This window comes from Ochotona princeps, chromosome 13, assembly GCF_030435755.1.
Source record: "Ochotona princeps isolate mOchPri1 chromosome 13, mOchPri1.hap1, whole genome shotgun sequence".
Classification (NCBI taxonomy): Eukaryota; Metazoa; Chordata; class Mammalia; order Lagomorpha; family Ochotonidae; genus Ochotona; species Ochotona princeps.
This window is the reverse complement of record NC_080844.1, coordinates 46296941-46323468: the sequence shown is the minus strand read 5'-3', so window position 1 is coordinate 46323468 and position 26528 is coordinate 46296941. Positions and strand designations below refer to the sequence as shown.

Below are 26528 nucleotides of genomic sequence, written 5' to 3'. Positions count from 1 at the left end.
CAGGAACCGGAAGCCTCCGCGCGTAATCCCGCCCTGTCCTTCCCAGACCTCACCGGCTCCGCGACCTGCCAACTCTAGCCATGACGGGTCGCGGCACGGCTAGCCGCTTCTTGACCAGCGTCCTCCACAACGGCCTCGGCCGCTACGTGCAGCAGCTGCAGCGGCTCAGCTTCACGCTCAGCCGCGACTCGCCATCGTCCCGCGGCGCCAGGTGCAGCGCGCGAGAGGAGAGCGGCTGGGAGAGGGCTCGGGGTGTCACCAGGCTCACCTTGTGGGGGTTCCCTTTAGGGATTTCGTGGAACGGGAGGTGACGGACTTCGCCCGACGGAACCCAGGGGTCGTAATCTATGTGAACTCGCGGCCTTGTAACGTCCCGAGAGTGGTGGCAGAGTACCGTGAGTTGGGGGCCGGGGGTGGGTGGGAGGGCGGCCCGCTCGCCAGCCTCCCTCGTGTTCCCCATACGAGGCCCCCTGCTGCCCCTCACTGCCCCGCTTCCTCCTGCCAGTGAATGGAGCCGTGCGCGAGGAGAGCATGCACTGCAAGTCCGCGGAGGAGATCGCGACGCTGGTGCAGAAGCTAGCCGACCAGTCGGGCTTGGACGTGATCCGCATCCGCAAGCCCTTCCACACGGACAGCCCCAGCATCCAGGGCCAGTGGCACCCCTTCACCAACAAGCCCACCCTGCTGGAGGTGCGGCCCCGAGAAGTCCAAGACCCTGCACAGTGAGCATGGCCCCAGGCGAGCACGGCAGGCCTCTCGGCCTCTGGGCCTCTGGGCCTCTGGGCCTCTCGTTTCACTTGGAGTCCCTGATTGGCCTGCTGAAATAGGAGACGTGAAGAACTTCAAGGGTTTTTCAAAGGATCCCTGTTTTTTGAAATCTGAATTGATGCTGGTGCTGCTCACAGCCACTGTCAGGGGCTTCAGGCTGGCACCTGAAGACGCTATGGTGCCAAGTTGCTCCATCCATGGACCCAGGGCCTGTTGTCTGCCATCTCCTTGGCGGCTGTCTGGGCTGGGCACTTTGTACAGACTCTGACCCTTTGTGAAGATTTTAGTGCGGTGCATAAACATACCCCAGATCACACTTGAGGTCTGACTTCAAAACATGCATATTTTAAGCCTCATGTTTTATTCCAACCCGGAAGTGTAGGGCTGGTGTTGCAGCACAGCCAGTTGAGCAGCTGCCTGTGACCCTGGCATCCTGTCTGAACTTGGGTTCCAGTCCTGGCTACCCCACTTAACTGGGAAAGCATCAGAGAGTGGTCCAGGTCCTTGGGTCCTTGCCATACATGTGGAGACCTGGATTGAGTTCCAGGGCTGCTGTCCAGCCCAGCCTCAGTTGGGCTATTTGAGAAAATGTGCCATACCGGCAGATGGGAAGAGCTTTTGATTTCTCCTTGTGTCTATCTTTCACATAAGTAAATCTTAAAAGACCAAAGCCAGGAGCAGACAGAGTGGTTAGTGTCAGAGGTCATGTGGTAATTCTGTCCATGGCCTCTGAGAGGGAGTATTGCCCAGCTTCCCAATGTACACACACATAACCCCTTGTGCAGACATTCCTTGGGTTAGGGGTGGAGGATTCTGAGATTCCTGAGGAGCTGAGAAATAATTCTAGGCATAAAGTCTGGGGGGAGAATTAAAAGAAAAAGTGGGAAATGAAAACCTGCAAACCCTATGAATTCCTGAACCATTGTAATTTTCTTGGCTGTCATCCCATAATCACAATGACCAAGGACTAATGTGGCTTAGTGATAAGAGGTCCTGCGTGCCTGCCCGGCATAGCCAGGATGAACCATGGAGCTTAACCTGGGTGCATGGATGCAGAATCACCCCTCCCGACCAAGCAGACACTGGACACCAGGGGGTCAGAGGGTGTTTATTAACCCACAGGGGGGAGGAGCTGAGCCAGGGCTCCCCATTAGGTCTCATGCCTGTTCCGCCCACCTAGGCAATGAGTGGGAGCATTCCTACAGAAGTGTAGCCAATCTCACAATAAATACATTCATTGTGGGGTGGAGGTGGGAGAGTGGGTGAAGGGCAGTAAAAATGCGTGGAATTCCACGTTCTCAGCTACAAAAATAACAGTCATCCTCACCCAAGGGGGCTGGGGGAGCTGTCAGGACTGGACTGTCCCTTACAGGCCTGGAGACTTCAGAGGCCCCTGAGCCCTGAAAGTGCCCCGTTGAGGTAGGACAGGGGATGGGGGCTGAGCATTCCAGCTCCCAGCCTCTACCCTTTGCATAGTTCCAAGAACGGGCTTCATGTGCCAGGTGAGACTTCAGTTCTCCTCTGCCTGCTGTGGGCCAGGGGGAAAAAAATGCTTGCTCCCCCAAAGGGGAGGCTGGCTCATTGAGTGCAGTGTTGGTCACCCGTCCCAGGGAAGGGTCTCCCTCAGAAATGTCCACGGACCAAACCTGACAGGCCAACGTGGGTCCGAGGCAACGAGGGGCGGCTCAGAAGGTGCACGTGAGGGAAGGGGCCTACCTGGAGCTCTGTCACTGGAGTGGGACCAAGAGGAGGCTGGCAAACAAGGGCGCTGGAGAGGACGAGGAAAGGGGGATGGTGCAGTCTCCCCTAAGTGGGCCTGTGCCCAAGCTCGAGCCATGGAGGTCACGACAGGGCAGGCAGAGCCTGGGGACGTGGGAATTGGGAAGGTAGCCCAAGTCCAGAAGAAGGGCTGAAATGCACCAGGAGAAGATGGAGCAGGGATGGGGCGCAGGAGCCCAGCTGATAGACGTTCTTGCGTGTATCAGTCTTCGGGGCCCAGGTGGGGCTGCTGAGGTCTCGTCTGGCCTCTGGGCCATGCTTGGGGTGGTGACAGGGAGGCCATCTGGACCTGCAGAGCCCTGCCTGGGAGAAAGAGGAATGGGACGGGAGGAGGAGGCCTCTCCTCCCGAATGTGTGGGTTTAGAGCACCTGGTCCCAGGGCAGCACCTACCTCGGAGGAGCACTGGTGGGCCTGGGCTGCTCACAGGTGAGGGGCTTGGAGACTGCGAGGGGGCTTTGGCTGGGCGTGACGGGCCAGCCCAACAGAGACCTGGGAACTTGGGGGGAGGAGAGTATGTTGCCGAAGAGTAGACTGGGGAAGAGGGGCGTCTTGGAGACAGCGGCCCGGCCCAGGGCAGACAGGCCGGCTGGGAGAAGCCTCGTGGGGGCCTGGGCTCAGACGGAGCTCTCGTCGAGCTGCTCGATGAGCTGCGTGTGCTTCCTCTTCTCCAGGATGCGGCTGAGCTCCTCTGCGAAGGAGCAGGGCCCAGCGGGCGCTCCGTTGTTGCTCTGCCTCAGGAGCACGTAGTTATTGCCATTCATCCTTCGCAGCCGGCTGGGCAGGGCTGCCAGTCCATTGGTCAGTTCTGCCGGCGGCGGGGGCGGGGGTGGGGGCGGGGGTGCCGGTGCTCCTTCTCCGGGGATGATCTGGAGGCAGCCTCCCTCCAGGCCCCCAGCTCCTTCCCTGTCATCGTCGCCCTCATCTTCCTCTCCTGGACACTGGCCTGAGACTGTCTGCAACTGCACAGCAGAGCCCCCCGCCCGTCCAGCCCGACCCAGCGAGTACTTCCGCCGGCGCCCTCCTCTGCCTCCTTGCAGACAGGCCACATACAGGAGGGAGAAGGCCAGGATAAGGCAGAGGCCACCGAGTGTGGCGATGGCCAGCACGTAGAGCAGCCTGACATCGGGTGCCAGCTGTGCCCTGGGTGTGGCAGGAACTTGGGGCACTGGGGAAGGGGTGGCGGGCCGCACAGTGAGGCTGTAGGACGCCAGCAGTGTGCGCAGGCCATTTTCCTCGGCGTAGCAGCCATAGTTGCCGCTGTGCTGTGGCTGTATGTCCGTCACCAGCAGTCCATCCACCCCGACACGGTAGCCAAATTGCCCATCGCTCAGGCCCTTGCTCCCGTTGAGCAGCCACAAGGCTCGGGCCAGGTTGGATGGCTGGTCACACGGCAAGAGGACATCATCACCCCGGAGCACAGAACGGATCTTCAGAGGTGGTGGTGACCCTGGGGGGAAGGAGGCAGCTGGTCACTGTCAGAGGGTATTGGAGATGGCAGATCAGCCCGGTAACTACTAAGTCCTTGGCATCCAGCACAGGATCTGGAATCCTGTGATAGCTGACCAGGCACTCATGCTCCCACAACAGTCACAGGGGACCCTGCCAGGCCAGGCAGTGCCCTCAGCCTCTCCTGGGTTTTCACTTCCTGCCATCTGCCACTGCCTTCCAATCTACCTGCAACATGGACCTCTGTCCAGACTTGAATATCTGCCATTTGCTGGGCCTCTCCATGCGAGCTCTGTGGCTACCTTATGTAAGCCAGGCATATCAGGTCCTTTCCTTGAACGCCCCCCACCCACCACCCATGGCACCACCAGCTACTTCACTGCTGCAGTCAGAAGCTGGGAAGTCTCCTCTGGCCTTCTCTTTTATCCAGCCCGCACAAAAGTCTGCTGCCAGAGTCTGTCTCACACCTGCCCAAGCCTCTTTCCACCATGGTCAGTCCACACTGGCCCCTATGGATTCTGCTCTTCACATGATAGGAGGATGATGTTTTAAGACCACCAATCAGGGTGTGGGTATTTGGCATGGCAGGTAAAGTTGCTGTCTGAGTGTCTGCTTGCCATTTCAGAGTGCCTGGTCATGAGCTTTCTGCGGATGTTCATCCTGGGATCGCAGCTCCTGGTTTTGGTGGCCCAGCCCTGGCTATTGCAGGTATTTAAAAGATTTCTGTCTCTGTCTATCTACCTGTAAAAAAAAAAAGAAAGAAAGAAAAGAAAGACTAAAGAGAAAAACCCATAACTCAGGTCATGCCACTCCCTGACCAGAACTCTTCAGAGATCTTCCCCTGCTTCTCACTGAATGTCTGGTGAATACACGGCCCTCCCCACTTCACCAGCCTGTTCTGTGGCCCAGGCTCAGGCAGGCTTTGACTGATGTTCCTTCTGCCTGGGTGGTGTCCCTGACCACACTGTCCTCCTCTTGCCTGGCTGACTTGTGCAAAGGCAGTACAGCAAACTTGGATCAGCCTGCTTGGGGTCAGGTTTGAATTCTGCCTCTATGGCTCTATAGCAGAGTGAGCTGGTAACTGAATGCAGCCCTGCCTCTGAGAGCTTGTGCCACATGGGGATAACAATGACCTCTCTCTCATAGGCATGCTGCATGAATCCTGGAGATGGTGCGAGCAAGTGTGTAGGTCCCTGCTGGCACACGGTAATCTACTCGGCGAGGGTTATGAACTTTTGTTCTTCTTTCAGGTGTCAGCTGGGTCATCTGACCTCCCTGAACCTGGCTGAACTCACCCCTCAACCTCTGAGTTGTTGTTAATATTTATAATCAGTTACCTGGCTGCCCGCCCACCGCTGGGAGCAGTGCTCCTGGCTTGTGTGGACAGACGCACACCCACAAGTAACACACTTCCCATCTTGACCCTGTTACTTACCTGTATTTCCTTTGGGCAATGAATGTCCTCTATGCACCTGGTGCTGGGCTCTGGACTGGGTCATCCTTGCCAGGAGCACATGGACACAACTACTCAGACACAAACACGACACACAGAGGACACTAGCAGTAAGGAGGAGGCCACACCCTGAAATGTCCCTCACCTGTCTCCATGCTGCCCTCACAGCCTCGATTTCCTCTCTCGATATCCTGTATCAGTGCTGTCCTGGAGAAGGAAGATTAGAGGGAACTGGGCTTCAGTCTCCCCAGAGCAAGTGTCCACCAGTTTGCCAGCATTAACTAGCCCCTACTCAGCCCCTTGCCTGGCAGGCATCCCTCCTCCACCCTTGCAGCCCTGGGACCTGTTGGCTGTGGCGGTGGCTGCTGTGCAGGCATGGTTGCTGGGGTCCCAGCCACAGTAGGGATCCCGGGCCAGGATGCAATCATAGCAGGTACGGTAGCGGGAACAGCTGGACAGCGGAAGCTGAATGACTCCACTAGGGGTCCCCACATAGAGGCTGTGCTGGGAGCCAGAGAGGACAACCAGTTGGCAATGACCCCTCTCCCAGCCTCTGCCCAGCCTCCTTGCTCCCTCCCGCTTCCCAGGTCATACTAAGGGTCCATAATCAAGAGCTACCTGTATTGGAGAGATGACCAGGTTCTCCACAGACTGGGGCTCCCTGAGCACTTGGATCTCCTCAATAATGTGCATTCCAGAACCAAGGACCACAGCTTTATGGATCCAGCCATCAGCTGACATGGAGAAGGCAGAGGGTCAGACTGTAACGAGGGGCTTTGCTCCCTGCACCCACAGGAGGGACCATGAGGAGACAGCCCAGGAGTCATAGGTTCAGAGACAAGGACTTAGTCCGCAGCAGCAGGGATTGGGGGAATCACAGCAGGAATTGCTGGTTTTCATTACTCATCAAGGTCAACAACAATGAGGATGCAGGTCAGAAGCACCTGTGCCCAGAAAGAGCAGGTCATAGGTGGGGCCAGTAGGTGTCATCACGGCTATTGCTGTGAGGTGTGTGTAGCGCACATTGCGTTTGAGCAGCAGGGGCCGGCCACGCGTGGGTACCACGGGCCGAGCCATCAGGGGGTGCAACTTCACGAAGTCCAGGACCAGGGATGGCAGGTCTTGGGATGAGTTGTAGCCTTTGCTTCGTAGTGAATCTGTGATACACTGGGACAAGGGTGTGGTGGGGAAGGGCAGGTGAGCCCCAGGGTCCTGCCTCCTGTCTGCCCCTCCTGCCCCTCCCAGGCCTCTGCTGGCTTAGCACTAGCCCCAAGCCTGGGCACTCACTGAGCCAGGCCGGGGCTCAGGTACTCCACCCTCGTAGCGGCCCCAGCGCCGGGCCCCATCCTGGTACTCCATGTAAGGACCCGCGAAGACAGCCTGCACCTCGGCCAGGTCATAGCGGCAGATGGCTGAGGCCTCCAGGGTCTTCCTAGGAATGACACATATGGAGGGGGCTGGGTTACCCCAAGTGAGCCTGGGGTGACTATGGCCCTCAGTGGCTTCTGGTCCTAGGTCAGCCCGCCAGTCTTACCCACCCCCTACACCTGTCCTGTCTCATCTGCTTTGACCTCTTTCAAAGTGCCTGTGCTGTCCCAGCTCCCTCGCCTCCCCACCAGTCTGGCACTGACCACTGTGTGGTGAGTATGAAGGCTGCGTAGAAGTGCGTGTGGGTGGAGGCATCAGCATCCAGGCTGCAGACGGCCCTCAGGGTCTCATACTGAGGGATGTGGCAGATGAGGCGAGCCTTCAAGAAGGACGTCCACTTCTTCTGCAGGATCTTCTTTCCACCCAGGTCTCCCTGGGGAGGCAAAGGCACGGGGTCAGGAGCCAGGAGCAGAAGTCCTCTCTGTCTCCCCTCATTCCCTAGCCCCATCTGTGCCCTTTTCCACCTTGCACACACGGGCCACACGGGCCACCCGGTGGTTACTGCGGCTCTGAGTGAAGCTGCTGCTGGAGGCCTCCTCAGCGGTCCGCTCCGTGAAGAAGTAGTAAACCTTGTCATCGTCGCCCACAGCGCTGGCCTCGCTTTCCCGCACCAGTACAGAGAACACAAACTCAGCATCTGCAGGTCGGGCAGGTCAGAGCATCATGAGACTGGCTGGGATTGTGCCCCTCTGCCCCTCACTGGGAGCCATGGGGATGGGGTGGTAGGCTGGCCAAAGAGGTAAAAATGAAATAGTCCCTCCCCTTCATTCTCCTAACCATTGAGCCAGTGCATGGGCGCCTCCTCAGTTCTGAGTGAGTGTGGGTGGCGACTCCGGCGGATGTCAGGAATGCTCCGGAATTCATAGCGTGTGGCGGTGTAGAGGCCTCCGTCTAGAGCAGGGATGTGCCAGGCACATGGTATACACAGCAGGGCATATGATACCCCAGGCAGCAAGTCTCAGTGCTGAGAACCTCGTCCTAAGAACTGTGATGCAGCTCAGGGGCATGGGGCTGAAAGGAGGGCCTGCTTGCTCACCAATGATGAGGCCTGTGAAGCCACGGGCAGGGTCGTAAGGACACTTCTCCTTCCCCTCCTCAAAACTGGCTGGCAAGGTGAAGGCCTCAGCATCCTAGGGAGGGGTGAGGGGCCAGCTGTCAGTCAGTGGGCCCGAGCACACACAGGGGCTGCAGACCAAGTCTGGACCAGGAAAGCATACTCACAATGGCTGCACAAAGAGGCTGAAAGGCATGTGTCCCGCATACATAAAGGTGGGTGGCATTGAGGCGCTGGAGGAATCGCACATGGTTGAAGCACTCTGTCTGTGGGACAAGGTAGGGGAAGCCTCCATCAGTCTATTTTTGTAATATGGCTATTGCCATATTTTGTAATATGGCTATTACCCAGGGACACAGCCCACTTTTCTCCTGTACTCCTCAGGGGACCCTACTCTGCTTTATCAGCCTCTCTTGCATCTCCTGAAAATCCCCACCTCCTAGTCCAGGAGCTCCGGGGGCTTCCTGAATCACCCTGAAATGCTTCCCTCCCTTCCTTTGAGCTCCTTCCTACTCCTGCTCCTGCCCCCTGCTCCTCCCTACCGGGGGATCCTCCCCAATCCTTCCTCAGGCCCAGCTCTGTCTCCACCTGACAGCTGCAGACCCTTCAAACTCACCTCCTCCCACACCTGCTCATCCAGTGTGTCCCACCTCACCCCTCTGTTCATCCTAATGTTGAGTCCAGAAACCAGGAGTCATCCTGTGCTTCTCTCTCCTTCGCCCCCACAATCAAGTCCCTCTCTATGACTCATTTGTCCTAAATGGTTTGTACCTTGATCCATTTCACCTTCTGCACTGCCTCCTCCCTCAGCTGCAGCAGCCACCTGACAGCCTTACAGCCCTCTGCCACTCTTGATAAAAACTACTCAGTGGATAGAGTCCATGCCTGCAGTATAAATTTCAAAACCTATGTGGCAGGTATTATGATGAATCAAGCCACTGCTTGGGATGCCAAGCTCCCATATTTGACCATCTAGTTCAAGTCTCAGTTAGCCTGTGTTTCCTATCAAGCTTCCTGCCTGGGAGGCAATGGGTAATGGCTAAAGGACTTAAGTTCCTGCCAGAGTGGGACATCTAGATGCAATTCCTGACTCTCGGTTTCAGCCTGGCCCGGCCTTGGCTATTACAGGCATTTGGGGAATGAACCAGCAGATGGAAGATCCTTTTCTGCTACTTTGCTTTTCAAGTAAATAAATCTGTAAAACAGCTTTAAAAGTACAAAGGAATATGTTGTCAGCAAAGGGTTTCCTATTCATCCCTGTCTCCCAGGTCAGCTATTGTTAGAATGGTTTGCAGTTTCCCTTCATACTGTATCAGTCAATAGACTCTTGCTCCCTGCCAACAAATGCAAAGCACCAGTGCCATGTACAGAGTCCCCAGGTGCTGCGCACTTGGGCTCTGCCTGCCCCTTTCTCTGACCTCTTTCACTTCACTCTAGCCTGGGCCTTCTCTGTCCCTCAAATGCCCCAACCTACGGCTTTCTTTACTTCTCTGCCTTGTTAATGATTCCCCCTCCTGCCACTGAGAGTTTGGATCCACAGAGTCCTCTCCTCCACCTGCTGTAGCATCCAGCCTCTGTCCCTTCTACCAGCTGCTCAGGCTCCTTCCATTCAACCATATGATGCTGTCAACCTCCCCATGGCTTTTTCTGCCTTCAGACTCACCCTGTTTTCCTTCCACCTAGTGTCTGGGGCCAGATCAATATTCCCATCAATATCCCTCCTTTGAAAATGAACATTTCTCAGGACTCTCTCTGGGAAACGTTTTCCTAAAGTCTTGCCACCCAGTGTGCTCCAGGCACCAGTGGCATTGGCTTCCCCTGGGAACTCCTAAGAACTACACAGTTCCACACCCTCCTGCAGGCTTCCCTTTAGGGCATACCAAAATGATTCAAGTGTACATTAAAGTTTGAAAGTCTCTAAAGGGTCAAAGGGGGCCCCTCAACTAGGCACTGAAGGTTGCTGTAGTTACCTGGTCTGCACCACCCCATCTGGGACCTCACCAAGCCCAGTAGCCAAAAATGAGGAAGAAGAGGAAGAAAGGGGCAGAGAACAGGGTAGACCACATACCTGGTTGTTTTTCCCTTTCTGATGGCATTTATTTTGCATCTCTGGGGAGGCTTCCCAGTGGATCTAGAGAGGATAGAAAGAGTGGGCTGACGCACTGACTCCAGCTGTTACAGCTAGGCCCAGGTGCCAAGACCCCAGGGAACAGGGACAGTGCGGGGGGGGCGGTCATCAGGAGGATCCTTGGGTGCAAGGGAGGCCTGTTCCGTGCCAAGCAGCACTGCCCATGGAAGGCTGATAGGGTTTGAGGGAAGCTGACTGAGGCTGCAGACCCTGATGTGACCCAGGTTCCAGAGGCTGACCTCTTTGTGAGCACCATCTGCTATGTCCTGGGCACTGAGCGAGAACAGGGCGCCACGGGCTCCCACCAGCAGCCTCCCCGAGGCCTCCTCCAGCAACAGTGTGGAGTAGTTCTGGGCTTGGCCCTTGAAGTGCCGGGTCCCGGAGAGCTCTGCAGAGGGTGGGACAGAGAACCCAGCTCCAGGGCTGCCTCCCTGCCTCCCTGCCTCCCTGCCCCCAGCTCTGGCTCCCACTGCCATCAAGGCTGAGGATCTAACCTTCATAGGGGATGGTCATCCGAGGGGTGGCATCCAGTTCTCTGGATGGACGTCGCATTGAGGGTCCAGAGATGGCAGGTGATATGAGGAAGCTCAGAACAAAGGGCCAGAGCGTGCCCAACATCTTCTTGAGGAGGCCCAGACCAACAGGACCCCACAGGGGAGCCAGGACCCAAGTCCCTGGGGGCAGGGGAGGGTGGAGGTGAAGGGAAGACTGTCACGGGGATCACAGTTCAGGGAGGTCACATGGGAGGTCAGGGGTCATGAGGCCATGGAAGTCACAGAGTCATGGGGCCAGGGGGGGTCCTGGAATGGGGGGGACATGGAGTCACAGGGTGGTCTGGCCATGGAATCCCAGCCAAGAGGTCAGAGGGATGGACAGGTCACAGGCCAGTCTGCAGGAAATGCGGATTCCATCCGGGGAGAGTTGTATAGGTTCCAGATGGGGTTGTCCTGACTCCCACAGCAGGGCCAGTGTGTTCTCTAAGGTCACTTTTCTGAAGAAAAAAAAAAACATACAGAGGGGGAAGGGAAGCTAATGGACCTGTGTATGGGTGGAAGACTGGCAGCAAAGCTCAGACTTCGGCGGGGGTGGGGGTGGGTTCAAAGGTAGAAGCTGGTGTCCCCAGGGCTTCCACGCCTGCCTACCCGGACTCCATCCTTCCGGTCAGCTTTCTCCTCTGACGCATGGGGCTGGGGTGGAACTCATCCTCCTTCCCACACCCAGGCAACGTGAGTCCCCTGGGCCAGTTGGAAGGGTCCTGCTTTGGGGTGAGCTGAGGTTCTGAGCTTGTTCCTGTCTACAGGGAGCCCTTGCTCACTGCCTGTGGGGGTGTCTCCTTCAGGTAGGCCCCGGCAGAGGTGGTTAACAGACCTCTGTTAACTTGGTCCTGTTTTCCCTTTGTTTTTTCGTCTCGCTGGCCTGAGAACTCCCTCTGGAATTTCTCCTTAATTAGACACGGCTCCTCCTCAGCATTCCTCTGCATATCTCTGCGCTGCCCATGCGAGTCTGTACTGCACCTTCTGGCAAGACATGCGCTTGTGCCTCTACCTGCTAGCAGGTACTCATAGACCCTGCTGGGGAGAGGGGAGAGGGCTGGGGACCTGGGTCTGCACAGGAGATGTCACACCTGTAAAGCAGCATGTGGGCAAAGTCAACTCATGGAGATGTAAGCAACAGCTTGAGTTCTCAGCTGCCTCGCCGGATACATCTTGGGAGACCACTACCACACCAAGACCCTCTTGGAAGCTAACCCGCGGGGGCTTGGCAGGGGGCAGGCCTCTTGACCTCTGGATAGAGCTCCTGAAGGCTGGAGGAGGCCTGACCCGAGCCATCTCATTAGACACCCATAGGCAGTGTCACAAGCCGTCTCCTCTCCCTTCCAAGTTAAACATTAACACTTTGGCCTTGAAGGGAGAGGAGGGATCAGGAGCTGGCCAGAGGGATGAGAGGGATTTGGAGAAGTCATTTAAGAGCAGAGGTGAAGGTCAGCACTATGGTAGGCAGATGCCAGAGGGGCAGGCAGAGGAGTAAGTGGAGAGACAAGGGTTCTCGGGCCACAGCCAAGCCATCAGCTCCTGGCGAGGGGGCCAGGGCAGCAGGAGGATCCAGGCAAGCTGCCCATGCCCCACCTCTCACTGGGAGGCACACCTGTTTACTTTTGGGGCCTCCTATTTGCTTAGCATGGAAGGTGGGGGGTGGAGGGAAGCCCTATCACCAGGAGGGACCAGTCCTTGGCATTGGGCAGAAGGAACACACACCTGATTCAAGGTGCCACTCAGTGTGTAGCATATGGCACTCTTCCACAGGTTTACTTTATGAGTCACATGATATGGAGGAAGTTGACATGCATGCGCACAGGTGCACACACACATGAGCTCACAAAGAGAGTTGTGAGCATATGTGTTCCCAGGAGAGTTGTACATATACACACAGGTAGGTTTGTGCACACATGTGCACAGGGTTGGTCATGGCCACACACAGCTACACATACTCAGGTCATATGGCCTCAAAGGTTGACACAGAGGGCTATGAAGTCATACATGCATATTTATATGAAGGACTACACATCTATTCAACAGAAGTGCCCTGAGCTTACCCCTGTGTGTACAGAGACACACACCCAAACCTGTTGAACAAATGGTTCAGGACTCACATGCTGATGGAGTCCCCAACACAATTATGTGCATGCAGAAACCAAAACACACATGCACACAGCAGTCTGCTCTTGCTGCAGGCTTGGAGCAAGTGGCCACTGGGGTGAGATGCAGAGCAGGGCCCTGCCTCCCTTTCAGGAAGTGCCAATTCTAAGGCCAGATTCCAAGGGAGTGTGTGTGTGCGTGTAGGGTGGTGGAGTGGAAAAGAGGTAGGGAGAGGAGGGGGGGGCTTCCAAGCTAGGATTTTCACATGTCATGGGCACATGAACCCAGGCTATGCTGTGATGGAGGGAGGGAATAACCAAGTCAGGCAGTTGTAGTCTTTAGTTTCAGCAAAGGGAAGATGGAGTGAAATGGGTAGCATAGCCCTCCTGTGCAGTTCTAGATGTGGGAATTGGGCTGGCGGGCTGGGCCCCTATTTAACCTGTTGGGAGGGAGGGTGGAGCTAGATGGGCGGGGCGAGGCATGCTATCCCTTTCCCCCAGTGGTAAAGCGGGTTCAAGGTCTCCAGTTCACACCCCACTCTTCACCCGGAGCTCCATAGTTCGGATTTCTCCCCAGGGCCAGCCCAGTGAACTCTGACCGCCTTCTCTCTCTCATATCTTGGGGTGAAGGGACCTGGGGCAGAGAGACCCCCCCAAACAGGATCGATGGAAAATTGGCCCGCTCTCTCGACCTTCATCCCAGACGTCCACCTGCTTGAGAGGGCGTCTCCCCCGCCATCCCCTTCCTCCATTAACCCCAGGCGGCCCGCGGCTGTCCCCCTCCTTCAGGTCTAACCTTAGTTTCTACTGCTGCAGCTCGAGGACAGGCTCTCCTTCCATACCGCTGTCGCTGGGAGACATGACCCAGATCCCGGGCAACGCTGTTTGCCACGCCGGTCCCCGCCCCGCGCTGGCCACCGGCTCCGCGGCGGGGGGTCTGCGCCCAGCGCGGCCCGAGGCCTGGCCCGCGCCCCTTTAGAGCCGATATGCGGGGCCGGGGGACTTGGCAGGGAGAAAAGGCCTGGCTCAGTTGGGAGGGTGGAATAGATGTGGGGAAGGCCTTGCCTGGCCTCCGGCCCGGGCCCTGCCTCGACCCCCCGGTTCCACCACCGCCCGCACTCCCTGCCTCCTCTCACCTTCGCGCTGGGATCCGGGGCCATAGAGACGGCGATGCTGGACTCCTCCGCCTTACGGCAACAGCTGCGGGAGAAAGGGGCCGCGGCCGGAGGCGGGGCAGGGGTGGAGGAGGAGCCGGGGGCGGGGGCTTGGAAGGCGGGACCGGCAGTGCGGGGCGCAGAGAAGGGCACTGCTTCCGCGCCCCCCACCCTAGCACAATAGAGATGGCTGAGGGCGAGGCTCGTACCCAGCCCTTGGACGTCTGGGGGTCCCGCCTCCTCCCGCTGTGGCAACGCCCTCTGGTGGTGGCCTCACTGCCAGAAGCGCCCTCCACAGGTTCAGAACCCACCTGCCCCTCCAAGCTCCTCTCCTCTAACAAGCCTGCTCCGGGGTCTTTCTCTGACCGCCTCACTTCTTGCTGCCATCGGCCTAGGATGACGAGGCGGGGGTGGGGCTACAGGTGGAGACCACGCGTTGGGCAGCGCAGGAGCAAGACTGGATCTTGATTTCCACCTGAAAGGTTCCTGCAGCCTAACTGTTCAGGTGAGTGGGTTACAGGGAACCCAGCATTAGGGTCTGAACGAAATCTGAGCTCTGGCTGTGACCGTGGTTGATCCTCCTCACCACCTATTAAGTTTTGAGAAGCATTATGTTCTGAGAAGCAAGAAAGTGACCAGGGCCACGTATGTAACTGACTGAGGCATGAATCTAGGAATCACAACAGCATTTCAGTAGCATCCTTAACTGAGGGGGCCACGTCTCTGGATTCCCCAGAGTTTACACAAGTTGGCACGTTATCATATACAATCTCGTAGTTTGGACTGCCGTGTGTGACTGCAGGCTGCTAGACAGCAGGGCCCACATCACACTTCCACCTCCTCCAGCACTCTGCAAATTGTGTGTGTGTGTAGAGGGGGAGGCAAGTAGCCTGGGAAAAATGCTTACATTGTATACATTCTGCTCAGCTTCTTTTTCTTGTACCCTCATCCCACCCTGAGGAATCAATAGCCCCATTTTATAGATGGCACAGCAGGGTCTGAGAGGTTAAAGGAATCTGCTTTGAAAATCATTGTTGTGTTCACAGAAAGGACAATCAAGATTGGAAATCTAAGAAGGAAGCAGACTAAGCCTGAAGGGATGACGTTGCCAGTCAGACATGGCCAAGTTTAGAGCCGGCACTGTGGCGAATGTGGAACCGCTGCTGGGGAAGATGCCTCGATCTGTCGGTTTAGGTCATGGCTCCCTTGCTTCTGATCTGGCACCCTGCTAAGGCTCCTGGGAAGCCGCAGGTGGTGGCTCAAGTACCTGGGTGGTTGCTGCTACCCCCACTGGAGGCTTACATGAAGTCTGGCTCCTGACTTCAGTCTGGTCCTGCCCCCAGCTGTTGTAGACGTTTGGGGAAATGACCCTAGCAACTGAAATATTTATCTTTCTCTTTCAAATTAATAAATAAACCTTCAAACACGGTACAACTTTGTACACAGACTTGTACTGGGGGGTGGGGCAGAAGGGTTGGTAGGGAAAGGGCATGGAGAATGTTTTCAGGCTGATGAGTCAAGAGGGTTTCAAGCAGGAAACAACACAACAGTGGGTTAACAGCTGGGAAGACAATACCAATCTGAATGAGCTGACAGACTAAGGAAGTCTGAGCTGGAAGACCAGCAGACATGGCTGAGAAAGATCCAGCTAGAGTTGCTGTGGGAAAATGAGCTGGAGTAGCTGACTGATGGCTACACAGTGCTAGCCAGGACATCAAGCTGCAGGGGCCCAGTGGCCCCAGTGACTTCAGGTACTGAACGAGTGACCAGCAGGTCAGCTGTCAAGGCAGGCTCTGCATCTCACCCGACCACCCTCTGAGGCAAGCCCTTCTCCGCTGGCAGATGGAGGACCTCACACATTTCTAAAATTTCTCATGTCCATGCCAACTACCAATATGGCACTTGCTAAACTGTGACTGGGCAGCTACTTCTGACAGTAAAGATTCAAAACACAATCTACTTCTCTCTGCTGTCCTCCACAAAGGTGTCAGAGGAAGTCCCATTGACATACTCTTTTCTACAAATCAAACTGTCACAATATTTATGAGGACAATACTGGCAACAGAAAAGATTCAGAAAGTCAAACCAAGAAGTGAATTGTAAGCCAGCTATGATCTTGTGCCCGAGATCCTGGCAGGTCATTCTTGGAGCAGGATGTCTGTCACCCTGTAAAGGCACTATCTGGCTGCTTTTCAGGGTGGCTCTAGGCAGAGCCTATTTGGAAACCTCTGCTGTACTTCATGCAAAGAGAACACAAGCAGGTTTCATTTTTGCAAACTGATTTTCTCATAACACTCAGGGAGTGGCTGAGGGTAGTACTGCTGGCTACTTGGCACCAGATTGCAACCTCCGATAGTTCAGGGTTTGGGGGCTCTAGCCTTTGCACTGTAGCTGAGATCTTAGGGGAAGGGGGAAGGCATGGACTGGAACCTGAGGTGAGAAAACCTGACTTCTCCTGCTTCCTGTTCATTGTGCAGCATTTCTGTCTGGGTTGTGCCCTCTCCACCTCTGCCTTGCCCAGCATGTCAGGTGGTGTGGTTTTTATTTTAGCTGGAAAGTGGAAGTGCTTGTTCTCAATGGATCATCACCAGTGCTGCAGTCTCGCTGCTCCACTGTGCCTCAGAAGCCAGTTTTCCCTGTTGAAGTTTCCCTCCCAGCCAGCTCAACCCAAAGCTGGCCCTTCCGGTTTGCCCTCTCTTGACTCCAGCCTGAGGAATGGCTGGCAAGGCAAAGGAAGTGTCAGGACTTGTCCGCAATGCTGGCAAACCACCACCTACCACTGCTTTCTCAGCTTCAGTATTCTGGGTTTCAAAAAAAAAGTCTAAAACCAAATTTTTAATTTGTTGGCAGAGACAGAGGTGAACAGAGAAACCTCTGGAACTCTGTGTGTCTGAAGAAATGTCAGTATATTCCAAAGTGCCTGCTTAAGTTTTGTTATCTGCGGAACCAGGTTAGGGCTAACTAGGAACAGCTAGCATTTATTGGTTTCTTGCTATAGGCTAAGCACTATGCTTTCTTTTTTTTTTTAATATTTATTTTTATCGGAAAGGCGGATATACAGAGAGGAGGAGAGACAGAGGAAGATCTTCTGTCCGATGGTTCACTCCCCAAATGGCCATTATGGCTAGAGCTGAGCCAATCTGAAGCCAGGAGCTCTTCCGAGTCTCCCACGCGATGCAGGGTCCCAAGATTTGGGCTGTCCTCGACTGCTCTCCCAGGCCACAGGCAAGGAGCTGGATGGGAAGTGGGGTCACTGGGATTAGAACCGGTGCCCATATGGGATCCCGGTGCGTGCAAGGCGAGGACTTTAACCGCTACTCTATTGTGCTGGGCCCAGCACTATGCTTTCTCAACTTGTTCAAGACTATTCTGCCTGCTCTCCATTATCTACTTATAGCAACATCTCCGCTTGTGCCTGGCCCGAGTTGCCCCATTCCACCATCCCAATGCTGGAGAAAAATGTGTCACATGTCATCTGCTCCTAACCAGCCTGTCAGAAGAGACAAATACCGATGTGGTTGTGGAAGCTGAGGACTCTGGCAATGGTGTCTACCCCTTCCATGAGCGCTGAGCATTTTGTCCTTTGAGCGGATGGCAACCTGTGTCTCCTCAAGGATGGTGTGGCCAGGACCATATCTGCCTGAGAGTGGATGTGTCCCCAAGCCCTCCTCTTGACTGGGGACTTCAGAACAAAGGACTCAGCCCAAGAATACTTTACCCATTAGGGCTGCCTCAGCAACAAGGTATTTTACTTTGGATAGAAACAGGTAGATTCACATGAGCTCTGTGTTCTCATTCACCATGAATCTGTTGAAACCTAACAGAGTGCTTTGGGGGCAGGCGCCACGGCAAAGTTAATGTGGTGTGTGTGTGATGCCAACATCCCGTTAACAGTGCTGATTTGAATCCTGGTTGCTCCATTTCCAGTCCAGCTCCCTGCTAACGTGCCTAGGAAAGCAGTGAAAGATGGGTCCTTGGGTGGCTCCACCTATGTGGGAGACCTGGAAGAAGCTCCAAGCTCCTTTGGATTTGGTTCAGCTCTGGTCACTAGGGGAATTAACCAGTAGATGGAAGACTAGTCCTTCTGTCTCTCCATCTCCCTTTGTAAATCTATCTTAAAAACAAAACAAAACAAAAAACCCTTAAAAAGTAAAAATAAAGAGTGCCTAGCATGCAGCAGGCACTTAACCAGTGTCTAATTGACATAGCAAATGAGGTAAGAATGAGAATACTCAATTTCTGACTGCAAGGTATACAATAAACTAAGTGGTTATGTAAAAGTGAGCTGTGTGCAACTGTGGCTTTATGTTTTCCAGCAATAAAAGACAATAAGCTGGAAACCGGAGAATCAACAGCAATAGGAACAAAGAAGAAAATCTGTTTTAGAACTAGGGCATGGGGTAAGAGAAGAGTAAGACATTCCAGTAGTTTCTCATCTCCCTTCCCAACGAATATTACCAAACACATGTTCAAACTGAGAAAAAGCAGTTTAATAACACACGCGTACATTCATAGGACTTTCAACAAGATGTAGTGTAAAATCTTAAAAAAAAAAAGGAACGAGGAAGGAAATCTGCAATTACTGGCTGTTGAAGCGCGCTGGTGGATTAAATGGCTGATAGAACTGCTCAGGGAAAATGAACACATGGACGAGAAGGCGCACCAACACTGCTGATGAGTAAGAAATCACCACCACAGATCATGCTGGCTCTCTACACACCCAGCGCCTGGACCCCACTGTCTCCCAGGAGACAAACCAGGACTGTCAGCCTCGAATTCCCCAACTGAGACCCTCATCCACGGAGCATTTACAGTTGTTTAGGTTTTAAAGTTTGGAATTATTCTTTCTTTAAAGATTCCACACATAATTACTACTGGCCAGTTCCCACCAACTATTATTTGTTTTGATAAAAAAAACCCAAAAGCCTGGATGACAACATGCTGTTTTCTAGCTTCTAAATCTGGGGAGATTTCTGTAAAGTTCAAAGGAAGATACTACTTGCACCTAAAATGCCAGCCTTCAAAAAGGTGACAAAGGCACCTGTGCCATCAGGAGATTGATGGAAAATGGACAAATGCTGTCACTCTGCTGCTTCCTAGATGCATTTTGTGCATGAAGAGCCTCTTAACTTGGTATCACTAAGAGAATTCTATTTTCGGATACAAGAAAAGCAGTTTCAAAAAGGCAAACAGTTACATACAAAAGTATAAGCACAAGTACCTTAATTTTTAGCTTGCAGTAAGGGTAATAAGCTTGACATACAGCTCCAAAAAATTAGACAAGGTGATATTTTGGCACAGTAACACTGCCAAACACACAACCGCTCAGTGCAAGCTTTGTTTGCCAAGTCCTAAAAGTGGGCCTGACATTTTCTGTGCAATGGACATTTTCTCCCCCTCCATTGTCCCATTCACTGGGCAACAACAGCGGAAGGGAGACAAAAATGGGGGCTCAAGAGGGAGAAGGAAAATACTTGATTTGGGAGGAAAAACATGGGCTTATTTGTGCTAACAGAGAATCACGTAATTTTCATGAGAACTCAAATGTAAATACTGACTGGACTATGACCTGGAGACTGGAACTTTCCACCCGCAAGTCAGAAATGCAAAGGCCTAACCTGATGTCTGGCCGTTGGCTTTAAAGGGACAGATGGAGATTTTTCTTTGATGAAGACAAGTAAAAATAGATTCTTTTTTCTTACTGGAATTGTTAAATAAAAATGTATCAAAGTGGTTTTAAACTGATGGGCAGTTACCTCTGGAAACTGCAATACAAAAGGGTCACTTAAAAAAAAAAACCTGCATAACCCACTTGTCCCCCATTAATGTACAGGATTAGAAAATATTTACACACTGTAATTATAAGCAATATAAGCAGTATTTTATACTTTGAGATTTTGTACACTTTACACAATGCAAAACGAGAAAAATATGAACACTTACAAAATTACACACAAATAATGTATCTACAAAGTCTTAAATTACAGCGTGAAAGCTCCCATTGCTGGGCAGATAGATGCCAGAGTTTCAAGCAACTGTCAAATACAACTCTTTGGATCTATCTATTTAACCTTAAGTGGCATTTTGTAACAATACCCTTGAGAGGTAGTATCAAGATAATATTCTTACCAGTAAACTCAGCACAGAATAAAAATCTTTTGTTGGGCTGACTCTTGGAGCCTCTTTAGTTGGGCCTGGGCTCTTGGAAACTTCATTAGTCTTCCCTATAAAATCTCTAACTGCCCAATGCTTAACATGAGCTCAAAAATTACTGATACTATTTTAAATGATAAACTTAAGATAAAAAGTTTTTTACTCTTAAGCCTCAATTTAGAGGTAGAAAGTGAGTTTTCAAAATTTATTTTTCCCCCTCTCAAATCATAAGCATCAGATCTGGCTCCTCCTTTCTCCACGATCTTTGCCCCCTGGAGACATGAGAATGCTCAAGAAAGCAGGGCACCACAGCCAACACTCAAAGAACAACACAACAGCAACAACAGGTGGCATTCTTTCAGGCAACAAATCCCCCTCAAAAGGGTGGTCAATAAGAGAAATGTTTTCAGTTGGCTGGGAAGAGTCTGCTATAGCCAAAGGCTCTGAAGGTCCCTTGGCCTAAGACCAGGTGCACCTCTAACCAACCGCCATTGAAACCAAAGGATGGCTTTCCAGTGTTTAAGAATTTAGAGCAGCTGTGGTATTCAAGTGCAACAATTCCAAGACACAAGCACACGACTGCACACATACGCATGCACGCACACACACACACACAATCCCAAAGAATAAACACTACCTAGCCCAGGTTTCTGCCAATATTACATACTCAATGGAACAAAGTTTTTTTTTTTTTTGAACTTCCCCAGATTTTTAAACATCTACAATATAGACTTCTGTAATATGGTTTGCAAGGGCCAGAATGCTAAAACAAAATTTAAAATTTAACCAGTATTAGGAAAAAATATATATATGCACTTAAAAGAAATATAAAACAAATGTGGTAAGGATGTTTTGGCATAAAAACAGCCATTACTTTATAGAGTAACTTTTTCCCTTAAAGGAATCTGACAATATACCAAACTTCTGCTTCAGCCTGTTTAAATGCATTTTAAAAACCTATCATTTATAGTCTTGAATAGTGGATAAAATGCATGGAGTCAAACCTCTCTGCGATTTACCAGAATTACAGGAGAGATTTATATTTTATTACTAAACTTTGTCTACGCTTTCCCTTGTATTCTGAAATAGCCAGGTGGGAAAATTAAACCCAACTGGTACTTAATCTTGGTTTTCGAGTCCAACTCAGGTTGGTTCAAATTCATTTCATCCACATTTCCTGTGATTATCCAAGTGCTACCATACTATCTAAAAGGAGATGACAGGTTTCCAATATAACAAGAGAAGTTATTAAAGGCAGGTTAGGTAAGTGACTATTTACTGCAACACTGACCCTCTTCGTATAGAACTGTTCTTCCAAAGGGTCAGCTGCCTTAAAAATTAAGCAGAACCAATTCATATCTGCTTCAGAAATGGCAGTTTCTTCATTACCAGCTTTTCATATGGCACATGTGCTGTACGTTTTTGTAGCATCCCTTTGGATTCTGTAGCAATCCTTTCTACTCCTTTCAGAAAGGCTCTTTTGAATTTCTCTTGGTTCACATTTTGGCTGCTACAACTCCTGTTAGGAATCTGGTACCCAGAAGTCATGAAGCTGCCCCTAGAAAAAGAAAGGAGGAAAACAGGATAAAGGAAAATTTAATTGATTTATGAATCCTTATGAAACTAATAAACAGACAAATCTGGCCTCGATAATGAAAGTAATACAATATTATATACTTCTAAAAATCTGACTAAAACTTCACATTTTGTGGTTAACAATTAACCAATAAGTACAGCAAGCTTTTCTCACCTGCTCAAACAGGGTACACTTAAACACATGTAAATATAATTTAAAAAATATATACATTTTTTAAAAGATGTATTTTATTTTTATTGCAAATTCAGATACACAGAGAGGAAGATCTTCCATTTGTTGATTCACTCCCCAAGTGGCCACAACAGCCAGAGCTGAGCCAATCCGAAGCTAGGAGCCTGTAGCCTCCTCCAAGTCTCCCACGCAGGTGCAGGGTTCCAAGGCTTTGTGCCGTCCTCAACTGCTTTCCCAGGCCATAAGCAGGGAGCTGGATGGGAAGTAGGGCTGCCGGAATTAGAACTGGTGCCCTTATGGAATCCTGGTGCATGCAAGGTGAGGACTTTAGCTGCTAGGCCACAGCGCTAGGCCCTTAAGTAAAATTTTAAACTGATCAGTGCCAAGTTTTGTCATTGTTTTTTTTTTCAGTTTTGACGCCATCTCAATACAGATGATCAGCCTAAAAACATCTATTGACAATAGAAACTAAGAAAATAACACATAATTTTGTGCTTTCTCTAAGAAGCCTCTATAAGGTTATATGTGTGTATCTTGTGAAGGTCACCCACAGCAAGAGTTATAGGGAGGTTATGATTCCTAGTTAATATTAAGTGCCCCTGTTATTTTGCTATATGCAGAGGCAACTTCCAAGGCCTGGCTATTCAAAGCTGGGTCACTGGACTAGCAATGCTGGCATCAGCTGGAGGACTTGTCAGAGATGCACAGTGCCACAAGTCCCAAGTGCGTCCTCAGTAGTCAGAACCTGCATGTCTGCAAGTCCATACTTGATGCCTGTAGCAAGCATCATCTTAGACAGTCACACACTAGCTGGTTCGTAAACAGGATGGCAAACTGATTCTGCATATGTTAAAAATACCTCTCAGGCAAAGGTTCTTCCTTAGATGTAACACCAAAGATGTAACTGACAAAAATAAAACAAAAACAAAACAAAACAAAACAAAAAACAAGGTGATAAAGTGAATTCCATTACAACTAAAAACTTGTACTATAAATGATGCCTACAAATGATGCCATCAAGACAATGAAAATACAACATACAGAATGGGAAACAAACATTTGCTAATTATTTGCCTTATAAGGAACTTGTAATTAGAACCTAGAGAGGGCCTGGTGCGGTAGCCTAGTGGCTAAAGTCCTTGCCTTGCATATACTGGGATCCTATAAGGGAGCCAGTTCTAATCTCGACAGCTCTGCTTCCCATCCAGCTCCTGGGAAAGCAGTCAAGGACGGCACAAGGCCTTGAAACCCTGCACCTTCGTGGGAGACCTGGAAGAGGCTCCAGGCTCCTGGTTTCAGATTGGTGCAGCTCTGGCCATCGCAGCTACTTGGGGAGTGAATCATGGGACAGAAGATCTTCCTCTCTGTCTCTCCTCTCTGTGTATCTGACTTTGCAATAAAAATAAAATGTCTTAAAAAAAAAAACTTGGAGTTTATAAACACTACAATACAAAGCCTTACAAATAGCGACTAGCACATTAGAAGATATCTAGTATCATTAAACAGTAAAAAAATGCAAACTGAAACCACAGTACGTGCTAAGAACAATGTGAAGAAATTATAATATTCATACATCTGTCAGTTCCTTAAAACACAGAAAACACAATTACCGTATGATTCAGCAATTTCACTCTCAAGTGTATGCTCAATACTTTCATTGGAAAATTTTTACTCACATAAATACTGGTGTTCAAATATTCACGAAGGCACTATTTGTAAAAGCCAGCATGGAAACTTACACATCTATCTAATAAATGGATAATGTGACATAGCCATATGATGAGATATTTTTTGACAATGAAAAGCACATATGTATTACATGTATTCACTTATCAATCACATTAAATGACAGCTGCTGGTCATAAAAGGTACATCTCAGTTACAGGAAATATCTTGATTAGGCAAATCTAGACAGAGCAAGGAGAACAGTGCTTGCCCAGGGCTTGGCGAGAATCAGGAGGGCAAATGTGACTTCTTTCTGGGTGACATAATGTTCTAAATGTGATGGCATTCACAACTCTGATTATATTCAAAATTACTATATACTTTAACTGGGTGAAAAGTATGATATTATTTAATTATATCTTAATAGTGCTTTTAAGAGGAGTATTTCCCATAAATAACCTCCACCTGATGAAATGTAACATTTTAAATTGTATTCAGTCACTTCTGGAAACAAAGCAAACAAAACTGAAAAACAAACGATATATGTACCTTATGCTGGCATTTCCGGTTCATCTTAAAACTAGAAGCAAGTGTCCTGTTAAACTTAGTTTCAAACAGTGCAAAGAGTATCATTATCAAAACTATTAAGAATAAATAAAAGAACTTAATGACACCTGAATAGGCCGGCAGTTCTGGATTATTTCCTGCCATTTTCCATGTATTCTGGCAACCAAGTCTTTCACCTTAAAAATATCAAAAAGGGGAAAGGGATCAGATCAAAACATTTCCATCATCATCAATGTAACACTGCATTCAGAAAATCTGAGAGCTGTGACAGGCCCACATTCAATTTGGCTTTTGTCAGGAAAGAGAAAACACATCATTTATCATTTGAAGGGGCTTTCATATTTATTTTAAAGATTTATTTATTTTTATTGGAAAGGCAGATATACAGAGAGGAGAGACAGAGAGGAAGATCTTCCGTCTGATGATTCACTCCCCATGTGGCCGCAATGGCCGGTGTTGCGCCAATCAGAAGCCAGGAACTTTTTTTTTTTTAAAGATTTATTTTATTTTTATTGGAAATTCAGATATACAGAGAGGAGGTGATACAAAGAGGAAGATCTTCCATCCCATGATTCACTCCCCAAGTGAGCGCAATGGCCAGTTCTGTGCCGATCTGAAGCCAGGAACCAGGAACTTCTCCCAGGTCTCCCACATGGGTGCAGGGTCCCAATGCTCTGGGCCGTCCTTGACTCCTTTCCCAGGCCACAAGCAAGGAGCAGGATTGGAAGTGGAGCTGCCAGGATTAGAACCAGCACCCATATGGGATCCTGGTGCATTCCAGGTGAGGACTTAAGTGTTACACTATCGCGCTGGGGTCTCTGGAGGGGCTTTCAAATAACAGCAATTAATGAAACTTTCCTCTATCATCATCATCTAAAATACTGACTGCTTAGAACTCAATTTTCCTGATAGCTGTTAAAGATCATCCAGAAGAACATTCCCTGCCTTCAAAAGAATACATTTTCTTTCAAAGATTTATTATTTGAAAGGTAGAATTACAGAGGGAGAGATAGAGGCCTTCCATCCACTGGCTAAGATGTGCGTAGATACATACATATGCCAAATGCAAATAGGCATTGTGCCAATGATTAATGTTTATAACTAATCTATGTTAAGATATTAAGTTACAAAGTTGAGTTTTACATTCACTGACTATGCAAACATAAGAGTCACGAAGTATCAGCTGGGTATTACAAAAGCCAAAATAGAGACTTAAAAAAAAGTTGTTCAGAATTATTGATTCATTTTAATGTTTCAGGAAAAACTAGTTCTTTTCATATCTAATTTATACTAAGGAGGTTTCCCTACTCCAGCCTCATATATTTGGCTTTTCTATTATTTTTTTGAGAATGTAAAACCTTTAAGAAAAAAACAAGCTGGGGCTGGTGCAATAGCTCAGTGGGCTAATTCTATGTTCGCAGTACCAGCATCTCATATGGGCACCGATTCAAGTCCTGGCTGCTCCACTTCCGATCCAGCTCCCTGCCTACTTTCCCTGGCCTGGGAAAGTAGAGAAAAATGGACCAAATGTTTGGACCCCTGCACCTATGTGGGAGACCTGGGAGAAGTTCCTGGCTCCCAGCTTCAAGTCAGCTCAGCTCTGCCCATTGTGGCCATTTGGGAAGTGAACCAGTAAGACCTCTCTATGTCTCTCCTTTCTGTAAATCTACCTTTCAAATAGAAAGATAAATACAACTAAAACCACAAAACAAAGAAAGATGTATTTGCATTGAGACTTTTCCTTTCATTTTCTTTCTTTTTAAAAATATTTGTTTTGGGCCTGGCGCAGTGGCCTAGCGGCTAAAGTCCTCACCTTGAGCGCGCCAGGATCCCATACAGGTGCCAGTTCTAATCCCGGCAGGTCCACTTCCCATCCTGCTCCCTTCTTGTGGCCTGGGAAAGCAGCCAAGGACAGCCCAAGGTCTTGGGTCCCTGCACCCCTGTGGGAGATCTGAATGAAGTTTCTGGATCCTGGCCTTGGATCAGTGCAGCACCGGCCACAGTGGTCACTTGGGGGGTTAATCATCGGATAGAAAGAAGATCTCCCTCTCTATCTCTCCTCCTCTCTGTATATCTGACTTTGCAATAAAAATAAAATGAATCTTTTTTTTTTTTAAGATTTATTTGTTTTACTACAAAGTCCGATATACAGTGTGGAGGAGAGACAGAGAGGAAGATCTTCCGTCCGATGATTCACTCCCCAAGTGAGCTGCAACGGGCCGGTACGTGCCAATCCGATGCCGGGACCAGGAACCTCTTCCGGGTCTCCCACACGGGTGCAGGGTCCCAAAGCATTGGGCCGTCCTCGACTGCCTTCCCAGGCCACAAGCAGGGAGCTGGATGGGAAGTGGAGCTGCCGGGATTAGAACCGGCGCCCATATGGGATCCCGGTGCGTTCAAGGCGAGGACTTTAGCTGCTAGACCACGCCGCCGGGCCCCTAAAATGAATCTTTTTAATAAATTATTTATTTTTTATTGGAAAGGCAGGTTTTATGGAGAGCAGAGACAGAGAGAAAGATCTTCCATTGA

General features: G+C 50.5%; 3 protein-coding genes across 6 annotated transcripts in view; 1 reads left to right on the top strand and 2 right to left on the bottom strand.

Annotated features, from left to right (window-relative positions):
* The first annotated feature begins 59 nt into the window (after positions 1-59).
* MRPL43 (mitochondrial ribosomal protein L43) lies at positions 60-753 on the top strand. Its single transcript, XM_004580240.2, has 3 exons — positions 60-211; positions 289-395; positions 506-753. The coding sequence occupies exons 1-3, from the start codon at positions 81-83 to the stop codon at positions 724-726; spliced, it is 459 nt and encodes a 152-aa protein (XP_004580297.2). The 5' UTR covers positions 60-80; the 3' UTR covers positions 727-753.
* A 1353-nt stretch (positions 754-2106) lies between these two features.
* Positions 2107-13955, bottom strand: SEMA4G (semaphorin 4G). Of its 4 annotated transcripts, XR_009246545.1 has the most exons (17): positions 13829-13955; positions 13489-13694; positions 10552-11048; positions 10297-10445; positions 9998-10060; positions 8097-8195; positions 7912-8005; positions 7653-7766; positions 7340-7512; positions 7079-7248; positions 6735-6879; positions 6392-6614; positions 6066-6181; positions 5791-5951; positions 5593-5654; positions 2939-3995; positions 2107-2850 (listed from the first exon to the last, which is right to left on the bottom strand). XR_009246545.1 is itself a non-coding variant. In XM_058671924.1 (16 exons), the coding sequence occupies exons 3-16, from the start codon at positions 10673-10675 to the stop codon at positions 3163-3165; spliced, it is 2526 nt and encodes an 841-aa protein (XP_058527907.1). In that variant the 5' UTR covers positions 10676-11048; positions 13489-13694; positions 13829-13955; the 3' UTR covers positions 2107-3162. The 4 variants fall into 4 exon arrangements, 1 of the variants encoding a protein (XP_058527907.1); XR_009246547.1 differs by lacking the exon at positions 13489-13694; XR_009246546.1 differs by lacking the exon at positions 13829-13955 and having other exon boundaries at positions 13489-13806.
* Positions 13956-18314: 4359 nt separating this feature from the next.
* Positions 18315-26528, bottom strand: part of SLF2 (SMC5-SMC6 complex localization factor 2) — a 46316-nt gene continuing 38102 nt past the window's right edge. The window contains exons 19-20 of the mRNA XM_004579954.3: positions 24107-24175; positions 18315-21557 (exon numbers count right to left, since the gene is read on the bottom strand). Of these exons, the coding sequence (XP_004580011.2) occupies positions 21522-21557; positions 24107-24175 (105 nt within the window). The 3' untranslated portion in view covers positions 18315-21521. The remainder of the gene's footprint in view (positions 21558-24106; positions 24176-26528) is intronic.